At 39.2% G+C, this 19,535-nt stretch overlaps 1 protein-coding gene across 3 annotated transcripts in view; it reads right to left on the bottom strand.

Annotated features, from left to right (window-relative positions):
- map2k5 (mitogen-activated protein kinase kinase 5) overlaps nt 1-19,535 on the bottom strand; it is a 60,925-nt gene that overhangs the window by 26,914 nt on the left and 14,476 nt on the right. For 2 of the 3 annotated variants that reach the window (XM_085405378.1, XM_085405379.1), the window contains exons 9-19: nt 15,950-15,989; nt 15,741-15,809; nt 15,159-15,240; nt 14,141-14,202; nt 10,538-10,586; nt 10,355-10,428; nt 9,355-9,405; nt 9,176-9,247; nt 7,917-7,946; nt 2,949-2,975; nt 2,569-2,601 (exon numbers count right to left, since the gene is read on the bottom strand). In XM_085405378.1, coding sequence (XP_085261504.1) covers nt 2,569-2,601; nt 2,949-2,975; nt 7,917-7,946; nt 9,176-9,247; nt 9,355-9,405; nt 10,355-10,428; nt 10,538-10,586; nt 14,141-14,202; nt 15,159-15,240; nt 15,741-15,809; nt 15,950-15,989 — 589 coding nt within the window. The remainder of the gene's footprint in view (nt 1-2,568; nt 2,602-2,948; nt 2,976-7,916; nt 7,947-9,175; nt 9,248-9,354; nt 9,406-10,354; nt 10,429-10,537; nt 10,587-14,140; nt 14,203-15,158; nt 15,241-15,740; nt 15,810-15,949; nt 15,990-19,535) is intronic. The other variant, XM_085405383.1, reaches the window with a different exon arrangement.

Raw genomic sequence — 19,535 nt, 5'->3', positions numbered from 1 at the left:
TTTTTTTTTAAAGCATTAAAACAACCTATAAAATCAAGATAAAGTGGAGGTGATGTAATGTTACGTTAGGCAAGTCAAAAATGTGTTTTCTCTAATGCTGGCAAATTAACTGTGTAAGCTGTCAACAACGACTACATGTTCTTTGTTCATGAATGTCAAAACCATTTTCTTGTCTAAATAAATAAACAAACTCCTTTACTTGAGCTGAAACCACAGTTCTTACTACCTCTACTATTCTGTGTAAGTAAATCCTTCTTTCAGCTGCTCCCTTATTCAGACAGCAGATTTATGATCTGGAAAATGTTTATGCCGCATGCTACTTCCTCACGCAACCTTCTCAGAGATTTGCATCTCCTCCTGGGGAGCAAATCTTTTGTGTGTTGGATAAATGTGTAAACCACCACACTACAGAATCAGCGGTAATCAGCAATTTGAATTTTGATCATTTGTTTATTTGGCCTATATGTTGAGGGCATACCTCAATTTAGGTTCAAAATGAAAGAAATGGAAGCCAAACCACACACATTTGTACCTAATATTAAAAGCTCCACTCACAAGAGCACATTCATTCAGCCAATAAAGCAACTTTCAATTTCCCAGTGGGTTAAGTCACATACAATATCCAAAAAAGGTTCACATGTACAGTACAGTATATAGTAATGAGCAATATTTACAAAATGCCAGGGAGTCAGGTGTAATTTATCACACCTGCCATAGTGTTGAGTCAGGTGTGTCTAAACTAATTAAAAATACCTTTGTATTAGAGTAGCTGCTCCATGTGACGTGTCCCAGCCCAGTTATTTGGGTTTAAACAAAAATAAAAAAGGGTTTATACAAGTTATGCCAGACTCTGAACATCCAAGTGGGAATTTATGCTTCAGTGGGAGATCTACACTGTAGGTAAACCGTAACCGCGAATAGCTCTAAAACTCTACAACGTAACCTACAGTGTAACCTGATGTGCACCTGGCCTGTTCACAACCGTCGAGTCCTCTCCCCTGTTCATTTCTGGTGAGTTTTTTGGCAGTTTTTGAACAGGACAGGGAGAGAATTACAATCATTGCCTCAATATAAGAAACAATAATGATAGTAACAACATAAGCACTCAAAAAAAATCTGTAAATTCCTGGAGGGAGAGGGAGCTGAAACTATCTGAATGTACAAACTTGATGCATAAATGTGTTTTCCTTTGGAAAAAAAAGAAAAAAGAAAACAACAAAGAGCGAGGACCCCAGAGGGAAGAAAGTCGAGGCATTTCATTTGTTTCTATCGGCTGGCACTGCATGTAAAACACATAATTAACACATAATGCACCACATACAGCCATAAACGCTGGCAACAATGTCAGCCACTTTACGTAGCTTATGTCATCGGCTCTGCCGAGACTCAATGCACAAGTCTAAATCGGGCGTAAGTGGGAACAGATAGATTTCATCAATGCAGCGTCAACTGTCCAGAGAGAGGTTATCCTCTTGTCTCTTCCTCCAAAGCACTGCACTAGCTGGGACGGTACGGCACGGACAACAATGAGAGCTCTCTTGCCTCAAGGGGGAGACGAGAAAGGGCACAGAAAAATAGTTTGAGTGATGGCTACGTCTAGCTGACTAATGAACAGTTCAGCCCAGGTCAATCCATTACAACCGAAAGCATTTAATTATTAATTACGGCCAATCTATAGGCAGTTAAGGACAAGTGACATTGTATGTTTAATGTGCGATATAGCTGGTGATGGGGGCATTGCAGGAATGCTTTATGCTGTGTAGCCATTTTGACTGTTCAGCAAAGAACCCAGCTTAAAAGAAGAAGAGGGGAGGGGAGATTATTATTCCTGCTTATGATGTAAATGCACACAGAGTGAGCTTCTATATAATGCATATTTTTGTGCACAGCAGCATCTCAATGTATCAAGAAACTGTTCAAGATTGACTTGAACAAGGTTTGGTTTCACTATGATATTTTGTCCAAGCTTGCATTTTGTATTAGAAAATGGAAAGTCTTAGAGCATAAAGAAATTAGATGAGAACGGGTACCTGAACGCTGTCACTGAGGAGATTGATCCGTTGGCTTAAATAAATTCTTATAAAGTCATTATTATGTCTTTTTCATCTTTGACATCCTTTTGCTTCTACGCAAATTACAAAATTAAATAAAACTTTATTGGATGGCTAATCAGTCGCTGTGGTCTGCAGTGTGCGCGCATCATTATCAGTCCTATGAGTCTTTGGTTTGATGCTCCTGTGAGTCTTCTCTGACTTTTTTTTTTAAGACACAATAATAAAACCCAGTGCAGTAAGGAGAGAAAGCCTGGTTAAACACATTTTTGCATACACTAGTACACAGAATTGAGAGCTGCGCTTTGTGTGTACGTGTTACTCATGACAGGTCCAACCTCTACAGTAATGTGCATGTGCATATGTGTATTGCCTGAGGCAGTCGCGTAGGGTGAAGGGTTGAGTGAATGGGGAGCAAAGCCGCCTGAGTGGTTTGCTTCATTAGGAAACAAAATATAAGCTTTCCGGGCCATTAGGGCTGACTTTAGATGCAAAAGCACATAAGACGACGACTCACCTCATCAACAATGCATTGCAGTAACTGGAGAGGCTGGAAAAGGAGAAGCACAGGGAGAAAAAAACATGTTAGCTTACATGGAATTTCTTGGCAATGGAGAAAATCAATAGTGTGATATTAAAAAAAAAAAAAGTATCTACCTAGATTAATCAAATTCAGTGAGCTCAGGCAAACCACCATTCAGCTTCTGAATGTTTTTATTATTCCATAATGGCACCTAATGTAATACTAGCAGTTTAAGCATGATCCAATATTTTTCTGCAAAAATGGAATTTGATGGGCTTTTTTTTATTATTATTTCAAATGAGAGAGTCAACCAAGAGTAACAGACTTCAGAGTTGTAGACCTCTAGCTTCTTATTCCACTGCAATAAAACTTACCATTAAAGATCCTTGGTTTTTCTGAATCTGTAGGGTGAGAGAGGGAGAGAGAGAGAGAGAGAGAGAGAGACTAGGCAATATGTAATTAGCGTGTCATAATCAAGACGATGCACTTGGACACATTATGATCACTGGGAGAAAATTATTGCTTTCCTGTTGGCAATTTGTGAGTATGTGTTAACACCATTTACATAATGAAAACACACAAATGTTAATGACCTCGCTCTCATTTGAGGAGAATGGGGGTAAAAGATCCACTAATGCTAATTTTCAGAGCTGCACTTCATTCCTGCCCTCCAGGTGATCGAGATGTGCTGGGATGCAAAGTGACTGTCGCAAACAGTGTTGAGGTTTTAGAAGAGCGTGCTCGCTGTGGCGGTTTCCCAGGTGACACTCCGACACTGAACGAGCTAAACACACGATGACAACAACAAGGCGGATCTTGAAAAGGAGGGAAAAAAACACAAATCCAATTTTTTGACTTACTAACACGCCACCTCATTTGATCGGGATCAAAAATAAAGAAACTTTTCTTCAAAATAAAAGCCTTCGTCTTAAAATGTACGACACTGCAGTAACAAAACTCTAGACAGGATTTAGTTTTTTTATTTAAACACCCCCCGAGGCTGAATTCATGAGGAAACCCATGCTTTTATTTCTAAAGATCTAAATTTATAACTTCATCACACAGACTAAATGCTACAAGGCTCAAAAACTAGGCTCAGCTAAATGTCTAACAATGTTTGGTGAATAAATTGCTCATTTCTCCAGGCCTTCTGACAGTGCATTAGAGCACTTATTGATCCACTCGATTAAATACAGGTTTTTACACTCTGTAAATACCAAGAGACTCCTAAACTGCCTCTATATCCAGTTTTGCCTGATTCAGACACATTAAAGGCAACTATGGAAAACTAATTTGTTCAGAAATAATTACTAGAACAAAATTGCGTGCTGCTCCAGGAGTTGGAATTGGATAGTGGGAGACCAACTTATTCAAGCATAAATGAGCGCATGTTCCTCTTGTACCGTGTGGCTTGACCACACATCAAAAAAAAGATTTTTTATTTTAAAATACCTCCCTGTTATTCCCCATGAAGTGAACCTTTGGATGGGCCGCATTTCTCAATGAATTTCATCATGAAATGAGTCGAATCTTCTCCTAAGTCATAAACACAATCTGACTAAACTACTAGCGGAAGATGTAAATGAATCTCTGTGCCGGTGACTCATAGTGAATTAATACGAGACTGGATGTGTGCTGAAGACTGTAGATGTATCCCACCCTAAAAATAAAAATAATAATAAAAAGATAAAATAGAACCCATAAAAAGAATAATCAAAAAGCTAGATCCCAAAGGCATAAAAAAAATGCATGTTTGCTTAAGTGTGCACAGAAATAAACTCTCTTGGTAAGCAGCGTGACACAGACCAGTGACCTGCCTGGGGTGTACCCCACCTTTTACCCAATGACAGCTGGGATAGACTCCAGCCACCCCATGACCCTGAACTAGATAAACAGAAGAAAATAGATGGACTCAGACTTTTATTTGTATGTTAGCTATGAACAAACACCTGTATTGTGTATGTAAGTGCATAAAGCTGTCTCTGTGTGTGTGTATGCAAATGTAGCTGTGTAGGAAATAAACACCAGCTTCTCGCGTCTTTGAGGTGGAGAGCCCACTCAAGTTTTTGAGCTTCTCTCATTACTTCAAACCATCACAGTCTGCTCAGCATGAAAAGAAGAAGTCACAAAATCAATTTTTAGATGTCAAATGATTTCTGTCCCTTTCAAGAGCCGCTCAATAAACACGTCTAAAAGATCAGATGGCTTTTCCCCTCTTGAAAGAAGACATTTCTTCAAGGGTAATGAATCTAAAAAACGCTCTTTTAGATAGATAATAAAAGAAAAAAAGACATCACTTTCAAAAACTGACAGGCATGTTTTCATTATGATTAAGGGCCCAAATGAAGATATGCTTTTATATATATATATATATATATATATATATATATATATATATATATATATATATATATATATATATATATATAAATGAGAGGTCTGCACCTCTGTTTTCGTAGCTGTTAGGTCAACAACAAGCATGCTGTTGCATTAGCTTGAGATGCGTTTCCCTGAAAATGAAGGCTATGAAACATCATGCAATGAAAGCAGCTCATCTCTGATCTCCTTCAGCTGCCAGCCTTTCATCCTTAGCCACAGGAATACTGCTCAAATTAGATTCTCTAAGTGTTAAATTTAGATTTGCAACGTGATTGATTAAAGGAAGCGCTATCAAGTCAAGACAACAGATCATTAAAATCAGTTTTCGGCTGCACAGATGAGCCAAAATGAGTTGTAAGCGAAACGTCCAAAAATGTGCAAGCGACAATAATTAGCACTGCAATAAACAAAAGGTCCTGTAATATGTTAAGACTTCACATATTGATTACTTATCTATTTAAACAAAATGTTAACTAGCTTGCTGACGGAGGACACGTGATCGAACAAAGTATGCAGCAGTTTGGATTTGTTGTAGCGAGCTAAAAAATTACAGCAAACATTGTTTACAACACACACTACACTGTGGGAACAGATACCATTTCCTCTCCGTTTCATTTCGGAGTGAAAAAACAAAGCAACAAAAGGAAAGCATCTATATTCTCTGATGGATGCGCTGACGTGTAATGAAAGTTCCTGAAACAGACACACTAAAGATTGACACGGCATTTCATCCACAAATCCATTCAAATTTGAGGGGGGGAGAAAAAAAAACATGACAAAATGAAGAGAAACAAAAGCAAGCATAAAGCAAGCAAAAAATACAACAAATCAATCAGATACAATACTGCTGGCGGCTGTATACACATCACATCAGGTCTGGTGTCTTCAAAGACTTTCAGAGCGAGCCGTGCAAAACTCCATTAACTCCTGACAAAGAATGCAAATGAATCCCGACATGTGGTGAAGTGGAATTAAAGAGACAATCTCTAATCATGACAAACATGAGGTGATGACTCCACTGTGCATGCATACACAATCACACAACAATGAATGGAGGATAATCCATTAACTAAACAACGTCTGACAAATAAAAGCAAGTGGAACGCGCACACGCTCCCTTCCTTTAGTTCCTTCAAGGGGTGAAATCTAAACGCCACACCGCTTTAATAAGTCATCCAGCATTTTTCACTAAGTAAAAATTCAGACGCCACAGATTTTCTTCTAATTTTTCCTCCCTCTTTTAATCTTCTACAACTTCTTTCTGAGCCTGTGCTAAAATGTTCTCTGTGAAGTGTAGCAGGGGGTTTTGCACAGACAGCTGTGCCAGCGTCTGCAAAAATGACAGCTTAGGCCCGAGGACTTTGGCAGGCTGCGCCTGACGAGCTGGATCCGAGCGCTCTCGCCACACTGCTCTGCTACAGCCTGCAGGTGAACTGTCTGCAGTGCCATATGGAGTTAGGGGAAAATTAACACCGAGATGAGGAAAGCTGCGTGATGGTAGAGAGCCTTACCAAAAACAGAGAGGTGTTTTTATTTTGTCCACCCCTTTTATATCTACGAGGGAGGACTAAAGTGCCTCTCGTGCATTAGCGATTAACATGATAATGACGGAATCAAATGAAGAGAGGAGAGCGCGCAAATCAGACACACCCAAGGCTACAGGGGCACAGATCGATCACTGTATGACATTTACGTTACTACACGATCTACACCTTTGCTTTCCTGCACTTGGTTTTCATCGTACTTAAGAATTAACGATCGACGCCAAAAACAAGTCAAGAGCTACATCGCGACTCTAATCAGTCTCGCAGACAGATGTTTACTGTGAAAGCACAAAAAGAGGTGCTGAATAAATTCCTGTCAAAACACATGACAAATGGCTTTTACTGGAGAACATCATTAAACAGAGGCAATGGACATTATCAGCCAAAAGACCAATGGCATACAAGAGCACATTTTCATGCATACATCCTGAGATTTTTAAGCCTTATAAAAGCTGTCCGGCTCGTTCATTTATTGAATGTCTGCTCTCCTCGGGAAGGATAACTGGCGTTCCTGAAAATAATCAGTAACTCGCCAATCCATGGGCAGATGGTGCAGCAGTTACCAAACAGTCTGCCTTTTAAATCACTTATTTTCAAGCGCGTTTTGACTAACAGAGCAGTCCAACTGTTGCACACAACAAACCATTAAAAAAATAAAATAACTGATTCACCGTGTAAGACTTTTTGTCAAATGCACTGACGGGCAGAAATGGAAAATCCCAGCTCATCTATAAATAACTAATACTCTCACACAATCAGTCTAACTTCAGAAACAAATTTTCCTAAATAAGACCTGCCCCTTCAAATTTTGTAAAGGTGGACAGCCAGGAGGTAACCTGAGGTAACCAGATTGAGATTGCTCAGCTAGGGATTAGTGAGATAAACCCATCTTAAAAGGGCTAATTAAGACTTGATGGGATTGGGAAGCCACTTCTGTAGCAATTACATTTGAGCAGGATTTTAACTTAGTGTAATGAGGGGAAAAAAATAAGCCCAAAAAGCAGTTCATACACTTGAAACTGTAAATCAAAAACTGATCTAGATGAATTGATAACAAGAGGAAATCAGTTTCCCGGGGGTTATGATTCCAGTTTTCTCCTATAAATAGAAAACTACAATTAAAAAAATAAAGAGAAAATTATCCAGCAGTTTAGAATTGGGTGGGAGAAGCTGGCCAACAAAAAGCCTAATCAGCACAGTGCTGAGCGGTCTTCAGGTTGTTTGCAATTTTTCTTTGTTTCTTATTTTGTCTTAACATACTAAATTATTTCAAGAAGAGAAACTGTTATCTATCAAGAAAACTATTACAAGAATAAACATCCAACAGGAACTCCTTCCAGAAAAATTATTTGAAGCAGATCAAAACTCCCAGCATTTATTCATCAGTGCCATAATCCATTAAAAAAAAAAAGCTCTTACCTGTGGATACGGGAACATGCCAAGCGCCAGCTGTATAGACAAGATGATAACAATTAATTCTCAAGTATATCTGACAATAAACAAATTTAGTTTTATCCATCCATCTAAGAAGTCCTGCGTGAGAGTCTCAGATTAAAATGCAACCAAAAACACACAGCAATACTTTTTCTGACAAATGAAACTTCACAAAGGTAAAACTTCCTGTATGACCACAGGACTGCATTCAGATAGACTGTAAAGGGCAATGATAGGGTATCCATCATTATGTGTTACTGTACAAACACCTTGCCATCAGCAGTGTCTTAATAGCATAAAATCTCAAGTGTAGACAAGGAAGCAAAATGCAGCTGAAGCTACTCGAGCGTGCAGAACTTGAGACTTTCAGTCTTTGAGGTAAGCTTAGTGCCCACCTGCTGATAACACTTCCTCATCAAACAACATCAGCCATTAGTTAATAACCCCCCCACACGCACAATTACCACCTGCAGAGAACAGAATAGAGGGATAAAGAGAAGGGGGACACCATTGGAGGGCAGTTGCGTATAATATGTGTGTGTGTTGTTTTCACTGGGGTGTTGGGTGTCAGCTCTCCCTGACATTTTGCAATTCACTTGGGGGTGGACATTTTTCATCTTGGTCAAGGGCAGCTTATTGGCAACATTACTTTATTAAATTGTCAAAATGCTCAGCTCTTTCCTTCAACATAAACAGACTAACTAGTAAAGATGGGAGCAGGACTGCAACCCAATTCATTTGGCTTAATGTGCACGCCCACAGCTAGAAACAAAGAGACCAGACTCTTATAAAACGACTATATGTCTTAATCACGCAAACTTACGTCAATAAGTTTGACATCACTGCAAACTCCATTATAGTTATAATTGTAATGATATCAAATTTATTGACCAACAAAGGTGAGGCAGAAGCCACAATCGTTTATTATAGTGCTGAAGGAGAGCTGGAGACAGAAACAGATGGAGAATCAATAATGTCAGCAGGAGGACAAAAGACCGGGGAGGTGGATGCTGAAATTAAAATGTTATTTGAACACACACTGTCAGTTAAGCACTTTATCGATGCTATGTGGAGAGAAGAACAGTGACACTGATAAACCTCCACACACAATGAGCAACAGACAAGACTTAACACATGCGATACCACCCATTACATTTTAATTACACTGCAGCTAAATCTGCCATTAAATGGACCGCTCATGTAACAGTTAAGTGTATCATAAAGTCACTTAAAAACTGTTATACCTCCATGAAAGAGATGCCCGCACTCCAGACATCTGCATGGATCCCATACTGTTCTCCTGATATCCTTTCCGGCTATGAAGCAAAAACAAACAAGTGTAAAAACAAAGTCAGAGACCAACGTATAACTGCATTAAAACAAATTCAAAAGTATCAGAGAATAAAATCAAGTGGTGTCTCACCGCCATGTATGCATTAGTTCCCACGTATGTTTTGGCGATGGAATTCACCAGCTGCAAATAAAACAGCATTTAAGTGAGTAAACGTTAAAAAGTATTAAAATGATCACAGCATAAATAACTTGATATAACTAAGGTCATGTCAAGGAATAAAGAAAAACAAGGGGGATTAAGTTTCTTTACGTAAACCTACTGACATGTCAGGTCGATATCTTGGGCTGCACTAAACCATCGCACAAAGGAACAGGAGTGAGACAAGGAGACATTAGTGAGTTTGTGCATGTGGACACAATGGCACATGCCATCAATGACAGGACTGTGATAATGAGTGTCTGTTCCCTTAAGGCTGTTTTTCTCTCTCCTTTTTTTGTGAGCATGCCCTCTGGAGCGTGAAAGAGTGAGGAAGCATGTACATGAGTGGAAAAGACTTTAACAGAAAAATAGAGTTAAAAAGACAAGTCAGTGAGGGTGTAAATTCACCTTGGAGTTGAGCAAGGAAGTGGAGGTTAAAAATGAATAACAATTTACCACAGAAGCGATGTGTGTTAAAAAAGCAGACCTCGGGTTGATGTTTTGGGGAGCGGTGAAGGTCTGTCCCTGATGATTACACTACAAAACGCACACTGATGCACACACAGACTTGCACACACGCACTCCATTGTCCGTCACCCACGCTTTCCCCCAATCTACTGAATACATATCAATGAGGCTTGGCGTTGTGTGTGTGGGTCATAATTATAACAAGTGATTTTTCTGAGAGGCTGCAGAACAATGGAGGTGGGGGGTTAATGTGAGAGGAACACCCCTGGGACAGCGCTGATGTCTTGAGTTGGAAAATGAATGTGGTGATTGACAAGCTGACCATATGCACGCGCACACAGACACGCCGAGAGCACAGGACTGAGGTTTTTGAAGCCACAGACAACTGTTCTTTTTCTTCTCTCCTCTATCTCCCATTCTCTTTTCCTCTCTCACTCATGCTCGCACAAACAAATCAGTGTACCTGTGTGCTGACACCAAAGTCACAGAGCTTGACTCGTCCTCGGGTGTTCACCAGCATATTGGAAGGCTTGACATCTGTGGAGACAAACTGCTTCATAGAACTGCAACATCAGCACACCGCGGCTTGTCTTTATCAACCCTGCTCTTTTTTAATAACACGGAGGCCGTGCACTACCTTACTCACCTCTGTGAAGTATCTTCAGGCTCCACAGATAAGTCAGGCCTTTGACTACCTAGAGACACAAGCGGCAGAGAACAACTATCAATTCTGACAGCATGAGGCGTGTAACCAGCACACCCTGGTGAATAACAACTACTTCACATTAACTCAGGTTTATCGCCACCTCTGTTTTGAAAGAGTTCAGTTATAAAGTGACACATTTTAAAGAACAAAATTTAGCAGCAGGTGAACAGGCTCCAGGATCCCAGCATGCGGCATGATGGAAGGACTCCTTCAGAGTAACTGTCGCTGTATAATAAAGTGGTGATTACAGGAGATTCAACTAAGACCAGCTTGCACAATCTGTCACGTTTGTCCAGACTAACCTCAAGGAGTAGTATGGCGTGATGGTATTAGCCAAACAACTTGTGAATTACATCATTTTAAAGACAAGTATGGAGTTGCTGCCTTGTTTCAGTGAATATTAGTTCCCATATTTAAGTAACAGAGCATTTAAATTATAGACCTGCAGGTGAATAAGGCAGTGAAATATCTGTCTCCCTAGTCTATGGGCTTTTAGATCTGTAAAACGGCTTAAAAGCGTGTTGCTCAAAGGCTCATTGAGTGCTTTCAGTCCATTCCTATGAGTGAATGGGACGAGAGCCGTGGTTTCACTTTTCACAGAATTCGTCAAATAATTAAACTGTGAGGAACAGAGCTGCCCAAAAGTACTTATCTACTTCTGCTTCGGCTTGATTCTTGTGACAGAGTCACTATCATGACTCATCCAGTGACATCACTTCCTGGAAGTCTGTTGATATCACATTTTTGGCTAGACTCGGCTCGCTTGCAACCCCAGCCAACTTTGTACTTTAAAAACGAGCACCTAATGAAAAACCCTAAAAACCAAGTAGAATCCAGTAGAGTCGAGCTGAGTAGATGCAAGTGGAAAAGAGGTTTCGGAGAGTTCAGGCTGTGGTTAAGAGTAAAGGTGTTCACACAAAATACTGACTTTTAACTCTTTCTAATTTTACAAACTCCAGTTTATGCTTGCACACATTTCAATAAACTGTTATTTCCCAATACACAGAGAAATGGGAGAAGACTTCTGCACAATACTGTAGGCAAGTTCTACAGTCTATCCCAACAACAATGTTAAGCTATGAAGTCATTTGAGGAAACATGGACATCAAATTGGCTAAAATTATGAGGTGCATTCGAGTAAAATGTCTACAAGTCTCTGGTGACAAACGGAGAATCAGGAAGCAACCAACAGGAAGTGAATACGGACACAAGAAACTCTTTCTGAACAAGCTGACTTTCTCTCTAGAGAAAAGAGAAAATAACTGAAGAATTAGGAAGGAGGCAGTTTAGGGCACCTAGAAAAGTAAGAAGTAAGTATTAAAGTCATTTGCAAACGTGTAATGTTGCTTTGTGGTGGTTTCTTCATTTACGGGGTGTGACAGCAGATTTTAGCTTCAAGGCTCCCGTCATCCAGCACTCGTGCAAAACAACCTCTGTGATAAATTAAGAAATCACAAAAGCTCTCTGAAGTCCTGCTGCTTTGAAAGGTTGTGGTGCAAGCGCAACAACTGGCGTCTGCAGCTCCACTCGCACCCTCTTGGGTGCTTTTCCTTCTGTGATAATTAACAACTGTGACAGTGGAAAGGAAGGAAAGCTGTGAATTAGAATTAACACTGACTAAATAGCTGTCATTGTTTGATTACGGACAAAGTTAAAGGAGAGAGACAGAAAAGAGGAGGTGGAGACAGGAGAAGGGTAATGAGTGTGGAACAGAGGCATGTATTAATCAACATCAAGGCCAAATACGATCAGAATGTGAGTTTTAACTGAGAGGAGAACATGAGGGAGAAATGGGCACGGGGCGAGTACGAGGAAAACAACACTCACTTTGTCCATCATTCACCTAATAAGGGCTAATTGAAAAATTCACACCTGTGGTTCTCCTGTCTTTATTTCTTTAATACATTAAATGAGTTTTTGTCTCAGGTCTGTTTTGTTTGCAGCAAACAAATAACAGGTCACACTGAAACTGTGACTGCCGCGCACGCATGGGCAATTAAATTCAAGAGGTAAAACCACCGACTAGAAAAGGGAATCGAGAGCCAGGTGGGACTGAGAAACAGTTACAAAATGTCCAATTCATTGTAACGGTAAGCCTCCAAGCTTTTAGCGATGGTTTCATGTTTACAAGCAGAATTTTATATTATTTATTCATTTGGCATTGATATAAAAATGTTATCAATACCCAATCCTGATGAATGACGATGATCCCAGACATCAACAGTGGTCAGAAAACCTTTTTTTTTTTTAAACATTTTTGCATAATAATGCATTAAAATAATATGAATATTTAATTATACTGAGTGACATCACTTAAGTTTCATGCTCTGGTACGCATGCACAAACAAGTTCATGTTTGATCTCTATGCAATATCTACCTTAAGTGCAAAATACAATAGTTAAAATACCTCTATAATATCCATCTATTCAACTGCCTACCTGAGCCATTAAAGCTGCAATCCGTAGCATTATTATCTATTTATTTATTATTTCTATTGATGATAGTACAGAGAATATTTTTATTACTCTTTTATTTGAAAAGTATGATTATTTATGTTTGTCTGTCTGTATACACCAACATCAGCAGTGCCTCCAATTTTGTTGTTTATTTGTGCTTACAATGATAATAAAGCTTATCTTAACCTTTTAGCAGTTATATGAATGGGGATGTAGAAAGCAGCTAGAGCTAGGCAAATGCTACAATTTGTCAGTAGTCTATATCTGCTGACAAATTAGTAACCAAGGGTTTCCTGCTGTTATAGTCTGCCCATGGAGGAAGTGGGACCACTGTTGTATTTGGGCCACAACTTTGAAACATATGTGCTATAGAGGGTCGACAGCGCTATCTTAAAAAGTACAAGAAGTTCTTGACAATGACAATAAAATAAATACTACTACTATACTAAGTACAAATTAACCGTCTCCCTAGGGCTTTGCCATAACATATTATATATGCTTAGATATGTATATACACAATTTGTTGATGCTATACTTTTTATACATGTCAACATATATAACTCCTTTAGTATTGGTAGTATAACTGTAATTTTGTAATTTGCTTCAGTTCAGTTTTATTCATGTAGTGCCAAATTACAACAACAACAGTCACTTCAAAGCACTTTATACTTTACGATAAAACCCCTACAATAATACAAAGAAAACCCAGCAATCAGAGCAATCACTTGGCAACAGCGGGAAGGAAAAACTCCCTTTTAACAGGTAGAAACCTCTGGAAGAACCAGGCTAACAGAGGGGCAATAAAAAGTCCTGAATTTTGACTTCACTATTTAAAATATTGTATATTTATATTATATTAGACAATTGTTTAGCCTCTATTCATCGGCAATTTGAAAAAATGTTTTTAATGCTGCACCAAATCCCTTTAAACCAACTTTTATCTGATTGGCTGATTTCTTGCAAACAGAAAGTTTGAATAGCAGGTAGGTGGGGTCTGTTGTGCTCGCAGCTAGAGCTCTGTATATGGAGTAAAAAAAGGTTTTAACTTTACAGCAGGGAAACTCTGCATACTTTATGAACACTTACCGCCACAGCAATCCTTCCAAGCACGTGCTCTGGAATTCTTTTGTAGACGTCCAATGAGCCACCTGCACAACACAGATTTCCCCATTGACACAGGTTAGTCAGTGTCAATGTATGCATGTATAAGTGTATGTGCGTATGTATATTTAGAGCGTTACAGTAATACAGACATGTTGCACAATTCAGATTAAAAAAAAGAAAAGAAGAAATGCTCATTTCATCTTAATCCAGGTTTTATATTACTTATCTAGCCCACAGATCCTGAACTGACATCATTGCCAAGAGAGCAATGCTGATCTACATATACACTGCAAAAAGTACACAAAACTAATTTAAATACATAAATAATCAATAAATAAAAATGAAATAATAAAAGTAATAATAATAATAGTAGTAGTAATAATACAAATAAAAGTCTAATCAGTCATTTTTTTATAACATCATCAAAACGCTACCCAGTTAATTTAAGATAAAGTGATACTGAGGATATCATCCAAGTATTCTGCAAAATTATAGCGACTATACACAATTATACCCAATCATCATTCAGTGTTTGCTATATGTGAACCGGTTTACATTTGTACACATACGTCCAGAAATTTCATGATGTTTCATGAACTAACAGAGTACTCAGAAGTTATACAGACTGCTGACAAGCTAGAAAATGTGTGAATCGAGGGAAATCACTGCATTAACACACATTTTGACAAACATATACAGCTTTCCCCCACCTCCCCCCAAAAAACAAAAAAACCCCACAGTTCTCCATCTCACACCAGTAAAGGCACACACAAATACACCTACAACTGCACTTAAGTCAAGATTTATCACGCCCTTGTAGCTTTTAGCACACAGGCATGCTAAACAACTTACAGCGATCAGACATTCTCTTGATCTGCAGAAGTGTAAATGGGTACACGGCAGAGAGAAAGAGGACTTTTCCCCCAAAGTCTCTTTTATACAACTGTAGCTAGCAAAGGGAAAAAAACAAGCTACTTGCTTAAGTCGCAAAGAAACTCACCGTCCATAAATTCTGTGCATATTGATATCCTGTTCTCTACAAAAAAGGCACTGAAGAAAGTGATGATGTAGGGAGAATCACACTGCAATTTAAGAGCACAGAAAATGTGATCATATAAGAGCATGCCAAAAATATTTATTCAGGATTACGAAAAAAATAAATAAATAAAAATAAATAAATTTGAAAAGAAAAAAAGAAAAATTATCAGGAATGAACTGCACAAAAGCTTTTTGTGATCAGATTTTAAGATTTCAGTCCATGATTCAAAAGCATCACTGAAGCATCCATTGCAAGTCTAACTGCTGAAAGAAGTACTACATTTATCATTTAATTACACAAACACACACACACAGACTATGTACTGTATATATTCTTTCTCAGATCACACACACATTTGTGTGCCTGTTCATTCATGTATCACTGATCCCTGGCTTAGTAAGTAAGACCAGAGGTGATAAATGGCATTTCATTAGTTAGACTCATGATTAATTAAAAATGTAGGTGCGGTACGACATCAGACATCAGTGGAGAAAAAAATGTTTTGGTGAAGAACAGGAGGCGAATTAGTCGTTCAAAACTAACCTTGTAGAGAATTTCTAATTCTGACATGATTTGCTTCTGTAACTCCACCGTGATATCCAGGGGAATGACCTGCAATCAGACATGGGCGAGACAAAAGGGGCAGCAAAATTATAAACTCGACACCAACAAATTCCGCTGATGTTTCAAAGGGACGGACTAAATGAAAAAGTAAGCACTATGATCGTCATGTAAATGGAAGGAATTCTCACCTTGACAGCTAAAACCCGTTTGCCGTGAACGTGGTACGCTCTGGATGGGTCAAAAGAGAAGACAATAAGGTTAAAACAAAACTGAAAAAAGGGAATGCCGTCTCAGACAGTAATATGTTGTTACTTTTTATTTAATGAACTTACAAAATGAAAGAAATATGGCATTTATACAAGTTTGAGCACCCTCGTTACTCAGTATTTAATAAACCTGCCTCATACAAATAGTCCCATATTCACCCCTTATGAATAAGGGAGCAGCTGAAAGTAGCTTCTTATTCTTCTACAGCATTTTTCATAGAGTCTCAATGATGTTCATATCTGGTGAATGTGAGGGCCATACTTTGCTCATAAATTCATATTTTGCCATTAAAGTTTACTCCCTTTAACACTTCTATTACATGAAGCTGCTCTAGACTCTGTTCTGAAACAAAAACATGCAACACTATCTGATTAAAACCACCACAAGCTGTGATGATGCGAGTAATGCTACAGTTAGTTCAATAATGTTTTATTGACCAAAAGAACTGACTATAAATCATCCACATCGGACTTTTTGAGCAGAGTCTAAACCAGACTGACAAAATCCTGCTGTTATTTCTCTTCAAGGTCAGAGAGCATCACGCAAAACCTGATGCAGTCAGCCTCTGTCTAGTTGCTCCAGACAGAGTTTTGAGTTGCAAGTAAAGCAGCAGCCACCGACCTGGCCCCATAATGATTTAATTATCAAACTCCTTAATGCCAAACATCGGCTTTAGTTACAGCCCTTGAAGGTTAGTTTACAGGACCGGTGACCTCTCAGCATACAATCCTCAAGGACAAATACTGTCCAACAGCTGTCAGGTGATGGGGATGAGCTGGCTTCAGTGTACGTCACACAGGCTGGTTAGCTCACAAACAGGCTTAGTAAATGTGATACCTGGCTACTCAACCGTCTGTGGGTCATCCAGAGAGAATGTGCATTGCACAAGGTGTGATTAATGTGTCTAAGATTGGAGGATCGCATTTCTCTTCGGACAGATACCTCTAAACTGTCCCAGGCCTTTAATTAATGGTACCTATTAGTGCCTTTCAGGTTTTTACCCACAGTTAGAGCTAACTTTGGCTCTGGCTTTCTGACTACAGCCATGCCACATTTCTCTTTTTCCCCTAATTAAAGACAAACTTCAGACATTTAAGTGATTGTCATTTATTTCAAGGTGTCCAGAGAAGAAACAGTAACCTCACATATTAAACAATTTATTAAATTCACTGATAGCTACAGGGTCTCAGCTTCTATGCCCTCCTTGAATCTACAGGTAGTAGAGTCAGTATTGCTTAAATAATCCTCTGAATTACTTGCAACTTCAATTTGTGTCAGGACCCATGACAAAGGTCTGCCATGAGCCAAATTTTACAGATAAAACAAGAAGGCCAGATTTTTTTTGTTGTTTTTTGTTAAATATTTTTTCCATTAGCTTCTTCTGATTTCACACTGTCATTTCTTTTTGCCTCAAGACGGATACAGTGTTTAAGAATTTAAGCGTCATCTTTCTAGACCAGAGCTCTTTGAACACGAAGGCTGATAGCCTTGTTTTCATTTTGATGTCTCGGTCTTCCTTTAAGCTACAATCAATATCAGTTAAGCATGACTGCTGCTGCTTCTTAATTAAGACAAAGATGTTAATTGAGGCAAGATTGCAGGGGTAGACATGTTAAATACTGACTGGGCAGGCTGTGTAAGTGTGGCAGCCTGAAAGGAGATTAAACCACGTCTTCACCGTGCTAAACAACTTATTGTTCTCACTGAGGAGGCTAAGAATGTTGAAAAACTGAACACTGCTTTTCAGGAATAAAGGAAGTACAAATTCTACAATGATCTTAACCTCAGCCAATTATGAAGCATAGCAAGCTATAAGCTGTTCTATGAAGTCTGGAAATATTGATGGACTTGCATGGTTTTGGAGGAAGAGCGGTCCTCTGCAAGTTATTTCCTTGTCATGCAAGTCTCAAGTTACAAACATCTCAACTATAGGAAACATCTGATGGCGGTTTCTGCAGCTAAAGGAGGCCACAAAAGAAACAGTGACTAGCTTCTTAATCTCCAAGTTTAAAGAAATGCATGTTCAGGGCATGTTTTAGGGGTGGAGATGCAATAGGACCTCTACTGCACTGAAGCTTTATTCTGAGGTTGTCCTTGACTGCCTCAGGGCCGAACATCCCTGTATGAGTTACAGTGACAGGCTTGTGACAGCAGGAGACATGGGGACAAGGTTACATAGCCACCCCCTGCCACTTCCCCCTGATCTGACCCCAGTAAACGTGCCCCATTGCCTGGATCTTATTTACACTCTAGCTCGCTCTGTAATAAAAGCTTCATCATGCAGTATTCATAGGGCCTCTCTCTATGTCTCTGAAGTTGGGGCCGTGGGTTAGAGATCGGCCTCCTGGATCAGGGCTAACGTGCTATGCTTACACTGCCACATGGACGACGAGCTGCCTTTCTCTCTCCCTGACTCCCTCACCTGATACTGCTTTCACCGGTCACCCAAGTGCCACAGACTGACAGAAACCCAAACACAGAGACATAAAAGGCTCCCTAATAATCCAAAACATTATGAGCAGAAATCCAGAGTTCAAATAAAAAGCGTTTAAAGGTTTCTTTACCACTGTATGAAAAACGCTCAATATTTTTGTGAACAGGCCTCTTGTGGATGAAACAGATATAGATGTGCATTAATGAGACCCAAGTTAGCTTAACAGGTCTTCATATACAAATATCAAAAACCATAACTCATCTAAATTATATTCACCACTTCAAAATCAGCCTTGTACATTGCTCCATAGAAGTCCTGGGCTGAGCACATGCACAAAGTACGCAGGCAACCCATTAAGTTGAATTTGATTTTAGGACAGAGGATGTGATGATAGGAAGCTAAACCTGAAGGAAGGTTAGGCGATGAGTGAGAAATGTATTGGTATAGTCAAAAAGTACGCCTGCGCTTTTAATGTGCAGTAGGTCCGGGTATGATTGCAGGCACTAAAGTTGAGGTCAAATGCGGGAAATTATCCGATTTAGATGATTCAGGAAGTTATAGCACGACCAACAGTCTGATCCTCACCTTGAATGCTTAAAAAGAGTGTTGAGCACACTTTATGAGCCACTGTTGACTCCTCCAATGGATACTGCCATTTGGTCTTTGGATCAACATCCTCAACATTAAGATTGGTGCAAAAGGTGCTATTTATTCTCAAGCAGAGATGGGCAGTAACGCGTAATCCAATTACTTTTTTCAAGTAACGAGTAAAGTAAGAGATTACTATTGCAAAAAAAGGCAATTCGATTATCGTTACTTTCCCGTAAGCACGCTGCGTTAGGGCGTTACTAAAACCGTGATTTTTTTTGCAAGAGTGTCTCGTGACAGTGACGTAAGCGAGTGCGACGTTCGTGGCAACAGATCAACAATGGATAATATAACGAGTGCGGGAGAGCATATGACCGTGCAGCGTTTAAAGCGAGGAAATACTGACGTTACTTTGAGTTTGATTCCGTAAAAAGTGACAAAAACATTAGCGTCCGCTGCTCACTGTGTGGGAAGAAAACTTCTTT

The sequence above is a fragment of the Rhamphochromis longiceps genome, linkage group LG1, assembly GCF_057381845.1.
Source record: "Rhamphochromis longiceps isolate RC_006_pf linkage group LG1, R_longiceps_female_GT1.1, whole genome shotgun sequence".
NCBI classification, from domain to species: Eukaryota; Metazoa; Chordata; class Actinopteri; order Cichliformes; family Cichlidae; genus Rhamphochromis; species Rhamphochromis longiceps.
The sequence above is the reverse complement of the archived record's forward strand: the minus strand, read 5'-3'. Positions and strand labels throughout refer to the sequence as shown.